At 39.2% G+C, this 18,365-nt stretch overlaps 1 protein-coding gene across 2 annotated transcripts in view; it reads left to right on the top strand.

Moving 5' to 3' along the window:
• Window positions 1-628: 628 nt before the first annotated feature.
• The window catches only part of LOC121511027 (sprouty-related, EVH1 domain-containing protein 2-like), a 44,127-nt gene continuing 26,390 nt past the window's right edge, over window positions 629-18,365 (top strand). Inside the window, exon 1 of one of the 2 annotated variants that reach the window (XM_041789506.1) lies at window positions 629-839. Coding sequence is in view for 1 of the 2 variants with exons in the window: in XM_041789505.1 (XP_041645439.1) it covers window positions 9,621-9,646 (26 nt within the window). In the remaining variant the exon portion in view is untranslated. Of the gene's footprint in view, window positions 840-9,084; window positions 9,647-18,365 lie in introns of those variants that run through there. The other variant, XM_041789505.1, reaches the window with a different exon arrangement.

Raw genomic sequence — 18,365 nt, 5'->3', positions numbered from 1 at the left:
AGAAATATGTGAAATTAGGAACTTGAAAAATAACCACATGTTGAATCTCTACCAAATTATTGGGACAAAACATTGCAATAAGATTTTTTTCCTAAATGTTCAGCCTTCCTTTTTCTCTTGTTTTTATTGCACAGTAAGGAAAGCTCCTGTTTCACCACACATGCGCTCTAGATAACCAAAAGTAGCTAGCTACTCAGTACCTTGAATAAACTTTAAACAAATTACTTTTACTTTACATACCAGCACTTTTAGGTCTACTTAATCAATTTTTTTTTCATACAGTGACGTTATACTGTTTCCACCTCCGGTTTAACTCGATCTATGCTGGTTCTAGTTCAGTTTGTCCCTGAGTTAGCTCGTTCAGTTTGCCAGTCACCTCCAAACAAACGTATACACCTAGCTAACTACCGAGTATCACTCCCTTTGGTAAGTTTAGCTTACAAATTTAAATCTAAGAGACATGTGATAAAGCCTCGTTTTATGTTTGAGGCTGATGGTTCCGTGTCCTTGCCTCCCTTTTTCCGTCCCTCCCCTTCCTTTCGCCACGCTTAGCGCCACGATGATTGACAAGTGCGCGTGACTCTGCTTGCCAATTAGCTTAACCGAAAAACCTGGCGCGATTCAAGACCACACGCAGAAACAAGAAACAAGTTTGTGTCTGCCTTTTTGACAACAGCCATGGAAAGCTTACTTTTGAGTTGCTTCATACTGCAATGCATTACACGCTGCCAAAACTGATCCCGCGAACAGACCTTACCAGAACGTCTTCAGGTTTCATCGCTGAAGCGGACTGCTGCTCCTGACGAAGCTATTGGACAGCACTTTTACCGGTATTCAAGGTGAGTTGGTGCGCATGCCCGCAACAGGTCAGAAACAATGTGCGTTTTTGTGCTCTTGAACACTTCAGGATCGAAGAAGACTTGTGCAAAATTTCACCAAGCAACAAACGTGCACAATAGTGGATGATAATTTCTGTGTGGTAGCGATCAGAGGGAATTGAAGCCTGATATTCCACTCAGCAAGGCAGAACCAATTGCCTGTTGGCTGCATGGAAAAAAAAACTGATTTTGAGACCAGCAATGAATAAACAGTTAGATATGTTTATTTTGTCTCTGTAAGATGATTATAAAAAGAGTGCCTGCTATGATTTTATTAAAGAAAAAAAAAAACATTTATAATGATCTTCAAACATATAGACCTTCTGGCCAAATAAATTCTGATGACTTTTTATTTAAAACTAACTTGCATATTTCTAAATAACTACTTCTTGACTATGTCCGACCATCTTACTCCTTTCAGTCTTGTTTTTGTGTGCCTTTTAACTGTTATGGTGTTATGACTAGGCTATGTTGCTATTGCTTAAACTTTACATACTTTGCTCGATTGAAAAGCAGAAATGAAATGAGAAAGTTCAGAAATCGTTCAAAACGTGGTGTAAGTATTGCTTGACACTTTTTTCTGTACTTCATTCCTCCCAATCAAAAAAAAAAAAAACACATTATGCCTGAAGAGACAAAATGCTTTAATTGCAGCGGCAAAGGCTTCACTATAACAGCCTTAAAGGTGACATATTTTACCCTTTTAAGACAAGTTTATATTGTTTTCAGAGATCCCCAAAACATGCCTGTGAAGTTTATTGCTGAAAAAACACTCCAGTATTGGATTTTTGCATGTCTAAAACCCCCTCTGTTTCAGCCCTTCTCAGAATGAGCTGTTTCTGTGTCTGTGGCTTTAAATGGTAATTAGCTGTCTGACTCTGCCCCTGACTAGGGCTGGGCAATTAATCGCAAATTAGATTAAATCGCAATATGGCATGCCGCAATTTTCAAATTGCAGACAGTGCAATATTTCTTTAACCTTGAACGTGTCAAAATATCAGTTTGATACAATCTTTTTTCTTTTTTTTTTTTTTTTTGCTTTATACCAGTATTACTCAACCAAAGAGCCAATTTGTTGAAAAATACCTTTGGAAGAGCCACAATCTAAGTGGTGAGAAGTGGCAAAGACAGCTTGAAAAAGCAATAACAATAAGTTAAAGGGACAAAAATGGGGAGGAAAAGGGGCAAAAAGGTCAGAAAGTAGCAAAAATGGGTAAGAAGTGACAAAAAATGTGTTACAGTTGGCATAAAATTGTACAAAAGTGGCAAAAAATGGTGAAAAGTGACTAAACTGGGCAAAAAGCAGTCAAGAATTGGCTAAAATGGGAAAAAAAAACTAGGGAAAAGTGGTATTTCATGACAATAAGTAGTTTAAATGGGTGAAAATGCAGAGAAAAACGTGTGAAAAGAGCAAAAATGGGAGAAAAGAGGCAAAAATGGGTAAAAAGTTGCAAAATAGTGTCAAAATGGGCAAAAAAGTAGGGAAAAAGTGGCATTAAGTGGCTAAAGATAGCTCTATCAAGCAAAAATTGGATGAAAGTGGCAAAAAATTGGCAAAAAAGTAGGAAAAAAGTGTTTTTCGAAGGCAAAAGGTGGCTTAAATGGATGAAAATTGGGAAAAATGGGGAAAAAGGGGAAAAAGGTTTCCCTTATTTAAGGTTTTCTGGGGGACTCATATTTAAAATGAAGACATAAAAGAGCCACATGTGGCTCTAGAGGCACGCGTTGAGTATCACTACTTTATACATTATCAAAACCTTCAAGTATCTTTTTTATTTCATTTTATTTTTTACAAAAATCTTACTTTTCTTGCTCATGCATTTATTTTTTTTCATCAAAATGAGAAGAATATGAGAAATGATCATCCCCTTCAATAAAGCAACTGATATCAAATTTGCTTTAGTAGCCAAAATCACGGAAAGATAATTTTTTTCTAAATTTAGACCTAGTTTAAACTCATCTAATATTGTACTTGTTATAGAATGATTTCTTTCTTATGTTTGTTGAACAACAGAAAAACTGAGGAACCTAAATAATCGCATTTCAAATTGCAATCGCAATATTGCAGGAAAAAATTGCAATTAGATTATTTTTGTAAGTCGTTCCGCCCTACCCCTGACCACACCCCTCTCAGGAAATGGATGCAGCACTCATGATATTACAGACACTTTTTTCCCAATGTTTAGACTGGGATTTGAACCATCAATCTCCCAGACCGTTGTCAGCAGGATAACCCACTGAGCTATCCAATATCAGTAGAGGAGGGTGGAACTTTTCTCCAAGTGGGGGAGGGCCAACCAAACCTGGGGATAGGTGCTTAGCCCCTTGGTGAGGTCACCAGATGTAAAATCTGAGAACGGCTTTTTTCAGCACACATTTTCTGAAAGGTGGAAAAAGAGAGGGGGAGAGGAAATGTTTTTTTCTGGTACTTGAGGGGATTCTGGGCAGGCCAGGGGCGCATATTTGTGTTAGAAAAGCCTGAAAAAGTGGGGTTTTTTTGCATAATGCGTCCCATTTAAGTGTGCATGATAGCCAACTTTTTAGACTCTAATGCAGACTAGTGAGGCAAATAAAAGTGAAAATATGTTTGCTTTTTATTTGAAGGAATTTCAGCAGCTTGAACTTTGAGAATTTAACCTTAATAAAAAAAAATCTAAACAACTATCAAGTGGTACTTTATCAAAAAGTTAAAACCCTTTTGATTCATGGTAGCTCTCATATTTGTCACACGGCACTAATTATAATTACCTTGTATGATATATAATATATATGACTACCTTAGGGGGATTCTAATGGAGGAGAGGACTCACCAACAATGGTATCATTTGTAAAATGAGAGTAGTTTAAGATATATCTTCCAGAGAAACATAAATGTGAGACAGAATTTGGAGTGTTTTCGCTCTCATGATGAATGGGCGGCTGACTGTGTATGTGGACTCATTAACTGTTTATATACACAAGGGAGCTTTAGATGAATGACCTCTCAATATCCTAAGGGGAAATTTCTGCTGCATGAAGTACATAGAAAATTAAAGGCAAATATTAGGACAGCATATTGATACAAAAACAACACATACTGACAGAAACCAGACACGAGGAAGGAAAAAATTCTAAACACTTTGCTGTAGCCTACTTTAATGGGGCAAAAACAAGTCTGCAAACAAAAAACGACACCTTGATGACATTCTCAAGGTTGTTTTACACAATTACACAGTAACTTTATGTGTAAAACAGACTAAACTGGGGAAACTGCTGACTTGACATTTGTCAAAGAAGACAATCATCAACAATCTCCACAAGGAGGACCAGAAAGTCATCGCTAAAGGGCAGGCTGTCCTTAAAGACTGTATGAAAGCATGTTCATGGAAAGTTGACAGGAAGGAAAAAGTGAAAAGAAACATGAATGAGCTTAACCTTCCAGGATTGTCATATAAAGAAGTTAGGGGGGCTTCACAAAGAGCTGACTGGAGACGGTGATTAAGAGCCACCACACAGAGGAGGAGATGGGCTACAAGTGTAGTGTTATTGTTGAGCCGATCCTGACCAAAAGATGTCTAAAGCTTCTAACCTGGGCTAAGGAGAAAAAGAACTGGACCGTTGCTTTGTGGTCCGAAGTCCTGTTCTCAGATGAAAGTACATTTTGTTTTGGAAATCAAGGTCCCAGAGTCTGGAGGTAGTTCAGAGAGGCACAGAATCCACGTTTATTGAAGTCCATTGTTTTCAGTTTCCACAGTCAGTGATGGTTTGTGGTGCCATGTCGTCTGCAGCTGTTGGTCCACTGTGCTTTATGAAGTCCAGAGTCAGCGCTATAATAGTTTTGGATTTTTCATTAGTTTTTATTTTTATTTCGTTTTCACCTAATGCTTTCAATTTCAATTTAGTTTTTGTAGTTTTCACTGCTGGTTTGTTCAATTTAGATTTCATTTTGCAGAAATGCTTCATTTTAGTTTCGTTTTTATTACTTTCAGTGTTAGTTTTAGTTTTCTTTTTCAGATACATGTCAGGGTTGAGTGAACATCATACATTTTTAAAACATATTCAAACAGGCTACTCTTCACTTATCATTTTATTCATTCAAAGATAATGTTTGAATCCAACTCCAGAAGTAAAAATTACCACTGTGTGAAGTCTTAACCAGTCAAATCAGGCCATTTTACGCTTCCCATGCTTGGGTGTAGGTGCCAGTTAGTATGGTTCTGTCAAAGACTAAAATAATGATATTTTGTATCTATTTTTATTTTTATTAGTTTTATAAGTGCACTATACAGTTTAGTTAGTTAGTTTTCAATTTTTTTTTTGGCAAAGCTTTGTGTTTATTTGTTTCAGTTCACTGAAATAATTTTTGAATTTTAGTTTTAGTTAACTATAATAACCTTGTTTTAGAGCACTTCATGCTTCCATCTGCTAAGAAGCTTTATGGAAATACTGATTCCTTACTTGGCACCTGCTCACAGTAAAGCCAAAACTACCAGAAACCGGTTTGCTGACCATGATATTAGTGTGCTTGACTTGACCTGAACCCCATAGAGAATCTCTGGAGTATGGTCAAGAGGAAGATGAGAGACACCAGACTCAACAATACAGACGAGCTGAAGGCTGCTATCAGAGCAACCTGAGCTTCGTAACACCCAAGGAGTGCCACAGACTGATTGTCTCCATGCTGACGCACTGTTGCAGTAGTACATGCTAAAGATGTGTCAAGTACTAAGAAGTAAGAAGAAGTACTGAGTGCATAAAGAAACATAATTTTTCAGAAGGTAAACATTTCTGTATTAAAAATAATTTTGCTTGACTGGTGTTTTATAATATTCTTATATTTTGAAATAGGGGACTTCTTTATTTCTGTGAGCTGTAAACATCAAGATTAAAGTTAAAAAAGGGTCTTGAAATATTTAATTTTGTATGAAACTAAATCAGCTTTTTCATGACAGTGTATTGCTTCAGTTTTCATATCCAAACCACATGATGGCAGTAGTGATCCCAAATGGTGTTAGAAGATTATGTTACTGTTCTAGTAGGAATAAACTGTCCTTCTTCCAGGGATCTAAATGTCTCAAAGCATGTTTCTCTACAGGTGACTGCAGTTACAATTTCAGTTGAAGGGTTACAACTATGAAAAAATACACTCTATATTTTTTTTATCTATTTATTTGCTAAAACAAGGTCTTTATCTGCTTCTGCTCTCAAGATCAGTAACAACTACGGTACAGAAGTCTTTGTATTCCAGCTGTCAGATCCTCAAACAGGACTACATCACCTTAGACTGTTTAAGTTGAGAACAGTTTGATTGTATCAACTGGTTACTGTCAAATTTGAGAATGTGTATGGTACACAGAAACTGCTGTTATTAAGCAGAGTTATTCTCTGAATGAGGTCATCTTCTGTTAACAAAAAAGTTGATAATAAGGATTATTTGTTGGCAGAACTGACAAGGCAGTCTGGAAAAATTGGATACCAGCAACACCTCATCTTCCAGTTTCTGCAGACTGCAAACACAATCATTAACCACAGGTGTTTGAATCTACCAAATCAAAGCACGATTGAGTGAGTTAGGGGTGAAACACTTAAGGACCAGTGGTGTAGTGCAGGGTATCCACAGGTATAAAGCTTATTCCCACTTATTCCCACTTATTTTTTAGTCTCCACAGAGTATACCCACTTCTAAATAAACATTAATATAAAGGATATATACATTAAGAGTACAGATACATATCAAAAAATTAGACTATCATAAAAAAGTATTTTTTGTCACTCATTTCAGAAAGTGAAACCCATATGTTATGTAGAATCATTACACATAGAGTGAAATATTTCAACCCTTTATTTCTTGGAATGTTTATGATTATGGATTACAGATAATGAAAACCCAAAATTCAGTGTCGCAGAAAATTAGAATATTGTAAAAAAGTTCAATATTGGAAAGTCATGGTGTCACACCCTGATCAGCTAATTGACTCAAAACGCCTGCAAAGGTTTCCTGAGCCTTTAAATGGTCTCTCAGTCTGGATCAGTAGGCTACACAATCATGGGGAAGACTGCAGACTTGACAGATGTCCAGAAGACAGTCATTGACGCCCTCCACAAGGAGGGTAAGCCACAAAAGGTCATTACGAGAGAAGCTGGTTGTTCACAGAGTGCTGTATCCAAGCATGTTCATAGAAAGTTGAGTGGATCGAAAAAGTGTGGTAGGAAAAGGTGCACCAGCATAAGGGATAACTGCAGCTTTGAGAGGATTGTCAAGCAAAATCCATTCAAGAATTTGGAAGAGCTTCACAAGGAGTGGACTGAGGCTGGATTCAGCGCATCAAGAGCCACTACGCACAGACGAATCCTAGACATGGACTACAAATGTCACATTCCTCGTGTCAAGCCACTCCTGAACCAGAGACAATGTCAGAAGCGTCTTACCTGGGCTGTGGAGAAAGAGAACTGGACTGTTGCTTAGTGGTCCAAAGTCCTCTTTTCAGATGAAAGGACATTTCGCATGTCATTTGGAAATCAAGGTCCCAGAGTCTGGAGGAAGATTGGAGAGGCACAGAATCCATGTTGCTTGAAGTCCAGTGTGAAGTTTCCACAGTCAGTGATGATTTGGGCTGCCATGGCATCTGCTGGTGTTGGTCCACTGTGTTTTCTGAAGTCCGCAATCAACGCAGCAATCTACCAGGACATTTTAAAGCACTTTATGCTTCCTTCTGCTGACAAGCTTTATGGAGATGCTGGTTTCATTTTCCAGCAGTATTTGGCACCTGCCCACCCTGCCAAAGGTACCAAAAGCTGGTTCAATGACCATGGTGTCACTGTGCTTGATTGGTGAGCAAACTGGCCTGACCTGAACCCCATAGAGAATCTATGGAGTAAAGAGGAAGATGAGAGATACCAGACCCAACAATACAGATGACCTGAAGGCTGCTATCAAAGCAACCTGGGCTTCCATTACACCTGAGCAGTGCCACAGGCTGATCGCCTCCATGCCACACCGCATTGATGCAGTAATTCATGCAAAAGGAGGCCCAACCAAGTATTGAGTGCATAGAAATGAACGTACTTTTCAGAAGCCTGACATTTCTGTTTAAAATATCCTTTTTTTATTGATCTTATGTAATAAGATAAGTAGAAATTATGAGACAAAAAGGAATAATTATGAGATGAAAAGTCATAATTATGAGTCAATATGACTTTTTATCTCATAATTATGATTTTTTTAATCTCATAATTTAGCCCTTTTATCTCATAATTATGACTATTATCTCATAATTTAAACATTTTATCCCATAATCTCACTTAGGATTCTTTATTTAAATTGCCTAACTTCAACATTTTTCTTTTTAATGTGGCGGAGATGGGCTTTCATCAAAAACAATTAAAAGATGAATAACTTTCTTTGATTACTGATCAAAAGTCTCTCAAAGCGTGTAGAGCGTCCAAGCCACCAGAAGAGGGCGCTACACCACTATTGTTCTAACCCATATGTTGATTTTTCGCCCAGGCATGAACCTCAAAACAATGCTGGCAACTGTTGAAGACAAGAACACAAATCTGGCTGCCCTGAACGAAAACAAAAGTGGTTTAATCAACGAATTTCCCCGCATTATAGATGATAAATAGGTGCTAAAGAGCTCAGTGTGCGGAATAGTTTACCTTATAAATACACTAGTCATTTACACTCAGATCTGAGGTGGATTACCGGAGATAGATTAGTTAAAAGTTAACAAGATTATCCAGAAAAACCTTTAATCCGTTTTCATTCACCAGACACGCAGCTCCGGTTAGATTTTTGTTCTTTTACTCGGTGATTAACTCAATGTCCCCTCAATCTGCAATATTCAATCGATACAAACGACTTAAGATAAAGTTTTGCATACAGAGTATCCCCCAGTACCAGAGCTATTTCCCAGAGTAACATTTCAAACTGCATCATGCGCAAATCTAAAGTCAAGTAGGATATTTTTTATTTCTATAGCCTACAATAATCTATCATCAGGAAGTGAATTGATTTCCATTTGGGAACAAAGGTGACATGACCGGATTTGAAATCAAGGATCCGGAGAGGGAAAAGAAAGGGAGGGGGTCGTTTATCACGGGCCCCTAAGGCTTAGGCCATCGTGAGCCCTCCACCAAAATGTAGACCGACGTCACCGCTTCCGCCCTGCAACCCCCTCCCCTCCTCCTCCCCCTCCCTCCCCCGGCGTCGTTGGAGCAGCTCGGCTGCCTGCAATCCAACATGGAGTAGAGAGAGATGGGGCTCTAGCGGGGCCACCCCTCGGTAACAACAGCGACGACGCGCTTTTTACGCACAACTGGAACCGGAGTCGTCGGTCAAAACATGCGCCTTAGGACTTAAAAACGGAGAGTGTGCCTTGTGTGTCCGTGTGTGTGCGTGCGTGAGTGTGTTTGGGGAGGGGGGGGATTGGCGAAGAGGAGAGCTGGATTCGGCTACTAAACTGTCTGTTTAGTCTACGTTACCTACTGGAGGCGATGGGAATTTTGAAGTTGTAGTATAGTCAAGGGGGCATTTGCGATCAAGAAGAACCAGGGTGTCTCCACGGGAAGAAGAGGAGAAAGTGAGGAAAGAGAAGACTGAGTTTCAGCCAGTCGCAGGCAAGCCAAAGAGCCGACACTCGCACAAAGGCGCAGGGGGGATTTATGCGGAATTGGAGACAGAATCGGAGGAGCCGCGGTGAAAAAATGACGAGCGAAAAGTATGCAACCGCCGTGGTACGTTACCTGAGGTGAAACGAGAAAATGATAGAAGAAACACACCCAAACGAGTAAGTATAATGCTTCAACATATCTGTCTTTCTTTCTTTCGCCTTTCGAAGAGCGTACAAGTTGGAGATGATTTAGGCAACTTGGTGGAATGTTCAGCTTTAACTCCTCTCTCATGAAGCCCTTTCTTTGCATTTAAAACCATGGACTTGTTTGGATTTCATGCTTGATGCTGCAGTAGGGCAATGCATTGACACTGGTTCAGAACAGGGTTTTTTCGGGCCCCTACCTTGGTGTGGACTAGGCTTGAGAAGGCAAGAGAAAGCAGAGGAGTAGGAGTGGGAGGAGGGGAATAAGCGTGGGTGGATCGGAAACATTTTCTGAAAGGATCTGAAGCGAGAGAGCAGGCCTGTTGCAGCGTAACTTAGAAACTCAAACACGCCCCGAAGTTACACCTTTTATAAACACACAAACAGCAGCGAGCTCACGCACCTCTTGTTTGTGCATTGTTCTGCGAAAAAGAAAAGCCCTGACGGCGTTTACAGAGGCAATTTGGCTTCGTTATTTGGCCACATCTGCATGTTTGCTTCCAACCGAAGGGGGAAGTCTCACAGGATATGAGATATCCGATATGCCTCATCCGCCATCTCTTTCTCAATTGCCCTCATTTGCATAGCCTACCGCGCTCCATTCATAAAAACACCGATTGTGAACGACGACCTGAGCCGAGAAAAACGTCTGTTTTTCTTTGAACCTATGATCATGAGCTCGTGCCTGTGTGTCCTTGTGTAGACGGACCCGTGCACTTTGCTGTAGCGTCCTGCGAAATGTTGCTAATATAGAGCGGTAAAATGTGTAGGCCCACGGACCTGTTTGTACGGCACCCATAGGCCTATATGGAAGCGCTTGAAGCTTAAAATTAGCCATACCGAGAGGGAACTGTAGCTAAATGTGAATAACATGGAGCAGGTGGCTGAGCGCTTATAGCCCACATGTTATTGTTAAATCAAACACGAATAGACTGCAGAGAGATTAAAATTATTCAATGTTGGGTATGCAGACGAGCTTCAGCCAAAGTCAATCTCTTTAACTCTTAAATGGAAATGTGCAGACATATGAGAACCCGTGCTAGAGACATTTAAAATGCTGGCTCCTAGTTTGCGTTTTAATAACACTATTATAATGTATCTATGACTTCTCCGTCCCTGTCAGACTGCACGGAGCTGTGCTCGGCTGGCATGCCTGTCCTGTAGCTCTCTGTCGGCGGGGTGGAAGGGCGAAGGGCACCGTAGGGGATGTTTGCGCTGCTGTGGCATGACGCCGGCTCATTCATAAAAGCCCTCTAACCTTCAGCGCGTCCCCATTCATGACTGCTGGCCACTCTCGCCATTAAGAAGCCAGCAGATAGAGACTGTCGGTCTGTACCAGGTCTTATAGAGGTACAGAGACTGAAACCTTGCTCCAGTCCAGTTTCATAAAAAGCCAATGCTTATTCAGAGTGACATAGCCTAGAGCTAGCTAACCCTTCAGCTAAAACTACATTTCCCCCTCAGTTGCCTTCTACCATGTGAAGCTCTGTACATTTCTATGCATAGGAATAACCATATTAATATTGGCGTTCTGAGTCATATCTCCAAATAAAATTTAAACTATAATTGCCTCTTACTTCCTGATGAGTGAGCGTTTATGGTTTCTTTCTTAAAGTTGTTAAACATGGAAAATCTGCGTGCTAACGAGCTAATCAGCTGAATTTGCTAGCAAGATTATTCTGTAAAGTTGCCAGTTATTGAACCCTATTGAACATAGATTTCCTGGCATAATTTGACCTAATAATGTTTTAATGTAGCTATTTAGAGATTTAGTATTTTACATTTTTTCTTAATTTTTTTAGATTTCTCATTTACAAAGATAACCGCTAAAGTTCTTTCCAGTTAAAATGATTTTAAGCTAACATTGAACAGATTGACTGACAGATATCAGTAAGTGGCTTATTGTGGATCTTCGCCTTTAGTCACCCTATTAATAAATATGGATGACTTTTACAGTAATAGCTGTAATTTCCCCCTTTCCTGTTTCACACTTCAAAGCTTGGCTCACTAACAAAGCTTCAGATCTAAAAAAAAATTTGAGTTGTTATTTTACTTAACCAACAAGTAGTCAAGAGACCCTAGCAGTTCATTGTTACGCCTTTCACATTTTCATTTACATAAATATTTTAGACCAGGGGTTTCCAGATTGTGGCTCTTTGGCGAAATGTGGCTTGTGGTCCATTTTTAATCGGCCCTCGGCAAACTTTTTTGACAAAAAGTCAATGACATGCATTTTTTATAATTAAACTGTAACACCACAACATAAAATACAATGACAACCAAAATTATAACAATATCTTAATTTTAAAAAAGGACGGTAGCAGCAAATAGTAGCACAAGCCAAACTCATTTGTTCAGATAACTACTCTGTGGTAGCATGGGTCAACTAAGGCCCTGAAATCTTGTTGGTCCCTTCATGTTCCCGGCAATGATTGGCTAATGTCAGCCATTAATGGAAATCTCTGATGTATATCAATTACTTTGCATATAATCTACATGGTACTGGTTTTACCGCTGAAGAAGTTGATCATGAGGAGCCCAATCATCTTTTTATTTTTTATTTGGCCCTAAGCCAAAAAAGTTTGGACACCCCTGATCTAGACAAATAGGCCTTGGTCAGCTTTTGATACCACTTTCCAGCTCTTTAACTGGCTTTTAATGTCTTAGGACATAATTAATTAAGCCGGTATGTGCTTATTGGCTTGTTTGTATGTTTTGGCTTTATTATTAGAAATACAACTCCTATTTTGGATTTAGGAAGGCCCTGGGAATAAAAGGCACCCCTTTGTACCTTTTGTGTGATGTCAAAGGGTGTAGCAGTGTGACTTCTCTTCTCTGATTATGTAGCCTGCATCACATGTTGGATATCTCACTACCTCTTTCACTCAGCAAGTGGTTATTTGTATGTCTGTGGTGTTGCAGTTGTGGACTTTTTCTGCTGATACATGCTGTGAGGGTTGAGTCGTACACAGTGGAAAGCTATTCTTCTTCTATCAATGATTACTGGTACAAATACTCATTAGGTTTGTTAGGGTCTTTTACACCTGTGTGTCCTCACACCATCTTTCTGGTTTAAGGATTCACCATCATTTCCTTTTTTACAGAATGTCTGTCTCTGCATGCATACACCCTGTAAAGTCACATCGAAAGCAGAGGATGTATTGATCTGGTGCGTGCTGTTGCAGGGTCAGCATGTGCATAGTCAGAATTGGACAGGAGATGCCCAGTGACATTCAGCTAAGGTCAACTTAACAACGAAATATAATCCATCCCTGAACAAAAAGCTATCATCAACTGGCAAACACAGCAGCATGGAGTAGGCAGGTCTGCATGTTCCCGTAACAAGACCGTTCTGTTCTTTTTGATACTGAGACTACAATAAACTCGACAGGTTAGGGATATCAGGGCACTGAAAAAGTTCATCACCAAAACCACGCACATCAGGACAATTTGACTGTGTTGCATGTTTTCTATTAGTTGCACATCTACCAGTATAACTTAATCACTATATGGCACAATGAGGTTGTTTTTGCACTTTAAGTGTAACCCCTTGACACCAGTTAAATACACGTTTAATCTCATTCATTTTAGGTTGATTGACGGTGGTTGTGGTGTAGAATTGGTCTCAGCTACTGTCTCTTTTGCGATGATGCAGAGGAACTGATCTTGAAACCTGACATTTCCTGTTGAAGCTTTCGATGGCTGAATAGTGTTTTTGTTTTGAACTGTATTAGTGGCTAGCTGGCTTACTGACATATTTGAAGTAAAGAGTATTTGCATTTACTTTAAGAAGAGTACGTATGTGAAACGTTCCCAAAGATAGAAAGAGAGGTACGGTCTAATTACGCTTTGTTCTTGGCTAAACGATGGCTCATTTTTAAAAGAAAAGAAAATAAGGATGGCATGAAAAATTCAGAAAATAAAAGTATACTAAAACAAAAAATAGAAGCAAATCATAGCAATCTTCTACAAACTTCATGTCCACAAATGAACCTCTTTTGCATTTTTCTCTCTGTACTCCCCCTCCACACAAACACACAAACAGATGCATCATGTGGAACAGATCCTTGTTCATAGTATTTCCTGTGTTTAACAGAGCAGCTCATCAATGGTTGCTATCTGGAGTCTTTATATAACGGCCTGAGCTGTTTATATCTGGAGACCAAACAATGGACCTGGATTGTTTCCCTTTTTTAACTAATCTCTGCTCATCAGATGACTGGATGACCAAGATTATAATAGCATGGGTTTTCCTTCAATTCACTCACCAAGTGTGCTGTTTGTTTTTTTGTTTTGTTTTTTTTTTTCACTGCAGTCTGCTAGATGTGTTATTGACAACTCAAGTTCCATTCATCTCTTAGACTGTTGAACTCAGGGAACTTTCACTTCCTTTAAAAACAGTTAAAGTTTTTACTTAGTTTGATGTCATAGAACCGGGGGGATTTTGCTTTAATCGACAATTTATTTAACATCAGTTGTATGTAGAAAAATACACAAGAGTTACATAATGTGGTGTGTAGTTTCATTTTTTTCTCGGGCCCGCCTTATGATCTTGCTCATTTCCATTTAGGACAGATGTTCTCATGTGGCATTTAAAGCTTCTGATAAGAAATGCTGGGTTGTGTACATTTTGGTGCCCCCTGTGGACAAAGTGTTACATTTTAGTTCTGTAATCTTGTCCGATATGTGTAGATGGTGTTTTCTAGCTTGGTTCTACTTTCTTTTTAAAGTTAAATGCATCCCTCACTGTGACTGTTGGCTTTGCAAAGTAGAGAAAAGGCAGGACTTTTAAAGTCTTTCCAGTTTTTGAAAATGTGAGACCTACCACATGAGAACAAAAAATAACAGATTAACTTTTTCTTTCTTATAGTGTGTGATGTGTAACAAGATGACCAAAACATCTTGCCACAGAATCATACACCAATAACTAGTCTCAACTCTAAAAATGAGGTCAAACGGGACTTGAGAAAACGAGCTTATTGAGGCTAGCTGGTTACTGCGACTATTGCGGTTCGGTCAAGCTCCTCTCTTTGTCAGTTGGATTGTGGTATGATTTAGAGGACACTATAAAATCACTTGTGTTGTTGCAGTGAGCTAAAAAGTTGGTCCTCCATTTCTAAAGTTCATCTGTCTTCCTTCTCCAACCAGCTTGCTCCCTGATTAGCTATCGTTCAGTTCCACACAACAGTGTGCTTTCCCCCCATACAACAGGATTTCTCTGAACATCTTTAATATTTACAATGTCAAGTCAGAGCGGCTCAGACCATGCAAGTGGGAGTGGGAAAGATCACTCTTAACACACCACAGAAAAATCTGGCATAGAGGATCTTAAGAACCCTCTGATAAGTGGAGAATCTGACCCAAAATCGACATGATTATTTTGTGTGCCCTATAATAACTGATTTCTTACCTGTGCTAGCATACAGGTATTAAAAACAACCAGAAATATCAGTCTTGTTTATTGTTTTCTTTCATAGACCATAAAGAGGCATAGTTATTAATTTCAGTCTGTGTTATAATGAGTTACAAACCAATCACAGAAGCTTTTAAGAAAATGGGGTTGTTTATTAAAATTCTATGTGTACCTGCCTGGCGGTATGTGAATCTAGCTTGCTTTCTAGTAGCTGTCAAGTCAGTCTCTCCTCTCCTGCCCTGGTTTGTGTTTGGCCTCTCCTCTGAGAGAAGTTTATAGAGTTGAAAAAGTTCCAACAGTTCTCTTTTATGTATTTCTTAAAGTTATTTCAAAAGGAGGCTTTGTGGATACTGTATATTTTTTTGTTAACTGTAAATTAAACTGTTCCAATAACAGATAATAGAGATAGACTACTTGCTATTTAAAACTAACCACAAATAGCATGAGGAGACTCGTCCGTGTGGTAAATATAACAGCATATTTAAACTAGGGAAGCCCTAAAGAACAGACTGTCTAGTGTTCATTATGCAAATAATTTTCAGTTGATTTGCTGCTTTGGAGCTGACCCACAGACTGTCCAATTACAAGATAAACCATTGACACCTGACAGTTTATGTAAATGAAACACACCAAGGTTGACATTTTGACAGATGTCTGATTGCTTACATTTAACCCAAAGTGATAAGCCCAGCCGTGCACAAGAGGATATGAGGTATTATAGAGGGTTTTGGTCGGCTTTTCAGAGGTTTAGAGCCAATAAGCTTATTTGCCAGTATGGTTTCCAACATGATATAAAATGAAGGGGCTGCGGAGTCACCTTAGGGGATAACTGTTTACTATTAGAGAGCAGTTACAGGTTGTTGGATAAGGTGTTGGAGCAGCAACCCAATATGGCCCTTTATATTTGAACATGTTTTTGGAAACACAGATATCTTGCCATATCTTCTTTAACACTTTGTTTGCTGTGAAACATTTTCAATTAATCTCAAAATGAAGAACAGTGAAGATATTCTGCTGCCACAGACTGTAATAGTACTGCACAAGTGTGAACTCTCCTCATGATTGGTCAGTTGGGTGTGGGATGTTATCCATTAACGTAGTTCCTCTGCATATTAGTGACCTTTCTGTTGGGTCAGCTGACACACTCACTCACTCACATGCACACACACATATACCGAGTCCTGTGCTGCCCAGACATGTGAGCGCTCTATATTACTACAGTTGATTGACAGAAAGCCGATCAAACCTCCCCCCAGGAGCCTCCATGGTCAATAGTTGTGAATGAACTCACTTCACCACACCATACCACTCTCTCTATCTCTCTCTCTTGCTCTCTTGTTTGCTTTTACATTGTATTTTTTTCCCAGTTTTTAACTCTTCTTGCACCTACAGTCAGAAAAATAAGGCTGTCAACAGATCAAAATATGTAATAATGATTAATCACAGAATTTAGTTAGTTGTTATTATTTGCATCCTTTTTTAGATTCCACTATTTTGCAATCAAACTGTTCATGTCGTTTTGGATTTTCTACAGTCTTAAATTAAGGGTGATTGACTTCCTATTTGCATACAGATGTGCTTTATTAGGTAGATGTCTAACATTAACTTAGCTTCATAAAAAAGGACCATGTTAAGATTGACAAAGGATATAAGGGAACAATAAAAAGGTAAATGTTTGATAGCACATGATGCAGATGACTTTTGACTTTTCTACTGAGCTGACATTGAGGAGCAGTGGTGGACTTATTTTATATCACTGTGGCTGCAGGGAGATGCTGTAGTGGCTTAAGCAAGTGTGCTGAAAGGGACAATAATGCATTAGAATAATTACAATTTAAAAAAATTGTGCAACAATAATGTACCTTAATTAATCATAATTAATGCAATTAATCTTGACAGTCCTAAAAACATACAATGAAATACTGGTGCAGAAATCCACAGATTGCAGCTTTTAGGTTTTCTACCTAAAATCAGGAATTTATTTTGTATTAATTCAGTGGCCTAAAATCAAGGGTTTTTAATCACAATGCTTTGAACTAGTACACAGTGTGTGCCCTACTTGAACTACTTAGGAGGAAATAGAAATGCATGGAAGCAAATGTTATTAATAATATGGTCTTTAAACTGTCAAAAAGATCTCAGTAAAGCTCGGTGGGAATTTTAATAAATGTGGCTCAACAGCAGGCTAAAAGTCGGACTTCCAAGATAAACAGTGGAACAGGGATAAAGAAAACTTGCCATGTTTTAGCACCTATAATGAGCATGTGGTTACTTCATTGATAAAAATGATTTAATCAGGTTTCTTTCATCATGTACTGTAATCATTATCTCCACTAAAACATGCTAAATTCAGAACAAAAAAACTCCTGATTGTAAACTACGTTTGAGCTTCTTCCTTCCCCTAAGACAGGGCATTTATACAGCCCACTTTGTGCTAGCTCTACAGAGCAAGGTGAACCTTGTGCTGGGGTGTGGGTAATAGGTCATTTCCACCAAGCGGTCCGACTAAGTTCGGTGCGGAATGGCCCCCCTTTTTTTGTGTTTTCATAGAGCAAAAGTTGGAAAGGGTCCCACCGTCCCACTTTTCGGCACCCTTCCGTAGGGGTGCCAATCTTACCTACCCGTGCCAAAAAGGTGGAGCTACACACACACACACGAACAGTTCATTCTCTTCTGTAACTAATTATTAATCTACTTCTTACATTAGGCAACCTGTGAAAACATCGCTCTGTGGTTGTTGAACATGTTTGTAAAACTTCAGGCTGCAGATTATTTTACAATGAGATCAGCGAACCCCGGATTTCGGACTTAATCTAGCTTGATTTTAACACCAGCTGAACTTTTCCTTTATTTTTTTAATGCGGCGAATTCTCACAGTACAGCTCTAAACTTTCATATTTTGTCGTATAAACTGTTCTAGACTAGATATATTCACATATTAATGTAGCGCTGTCTGTGACTCCACATTCATCGCCTTTATAGCCCACCCACCAAGCGAGAGCATGTGTGTCTGTGGAAACACAAACTATTTTGGGGTTTAGCGTACCAAACCATACCAAACTGGACTGAATCAAACCGGACCCCTTGATGGAAACACAGCTTAAAAGTGTGTGTGGTTCTGTTGATCAGGCAGAGGCGCGGCCAGTCGTTCCTTATCAGAGGAAGTATAGCTGCCCTTATCACACATGGCTGGGCTGCCCTCACTGGCCCTTTTATCTGTCACACATGAGCTGGATTCCAGACCTGATAACCAGGCCTCTACCCAGCCCTCTTTACTGT

The sequence above is a fragment of the Cheilinus undulatus genome, linkage group 6, assembly GCF_018320785.1.
Source record: "Cheilinus undulatus linkage group 6, ASM1832078v1, whole genome shotgun sequence".
Classification (NCBI taxonomy): Eukaryota; Metazoa; Chordata; class Actinopteri; order Labriformes; family Labridae; genus Cheilinus; species Cheilinus undulatus.
Note: the sequence above shows the minus strand (reverse complement) of the source record. Positions and strands in the feature narration are given on the sequence as shown.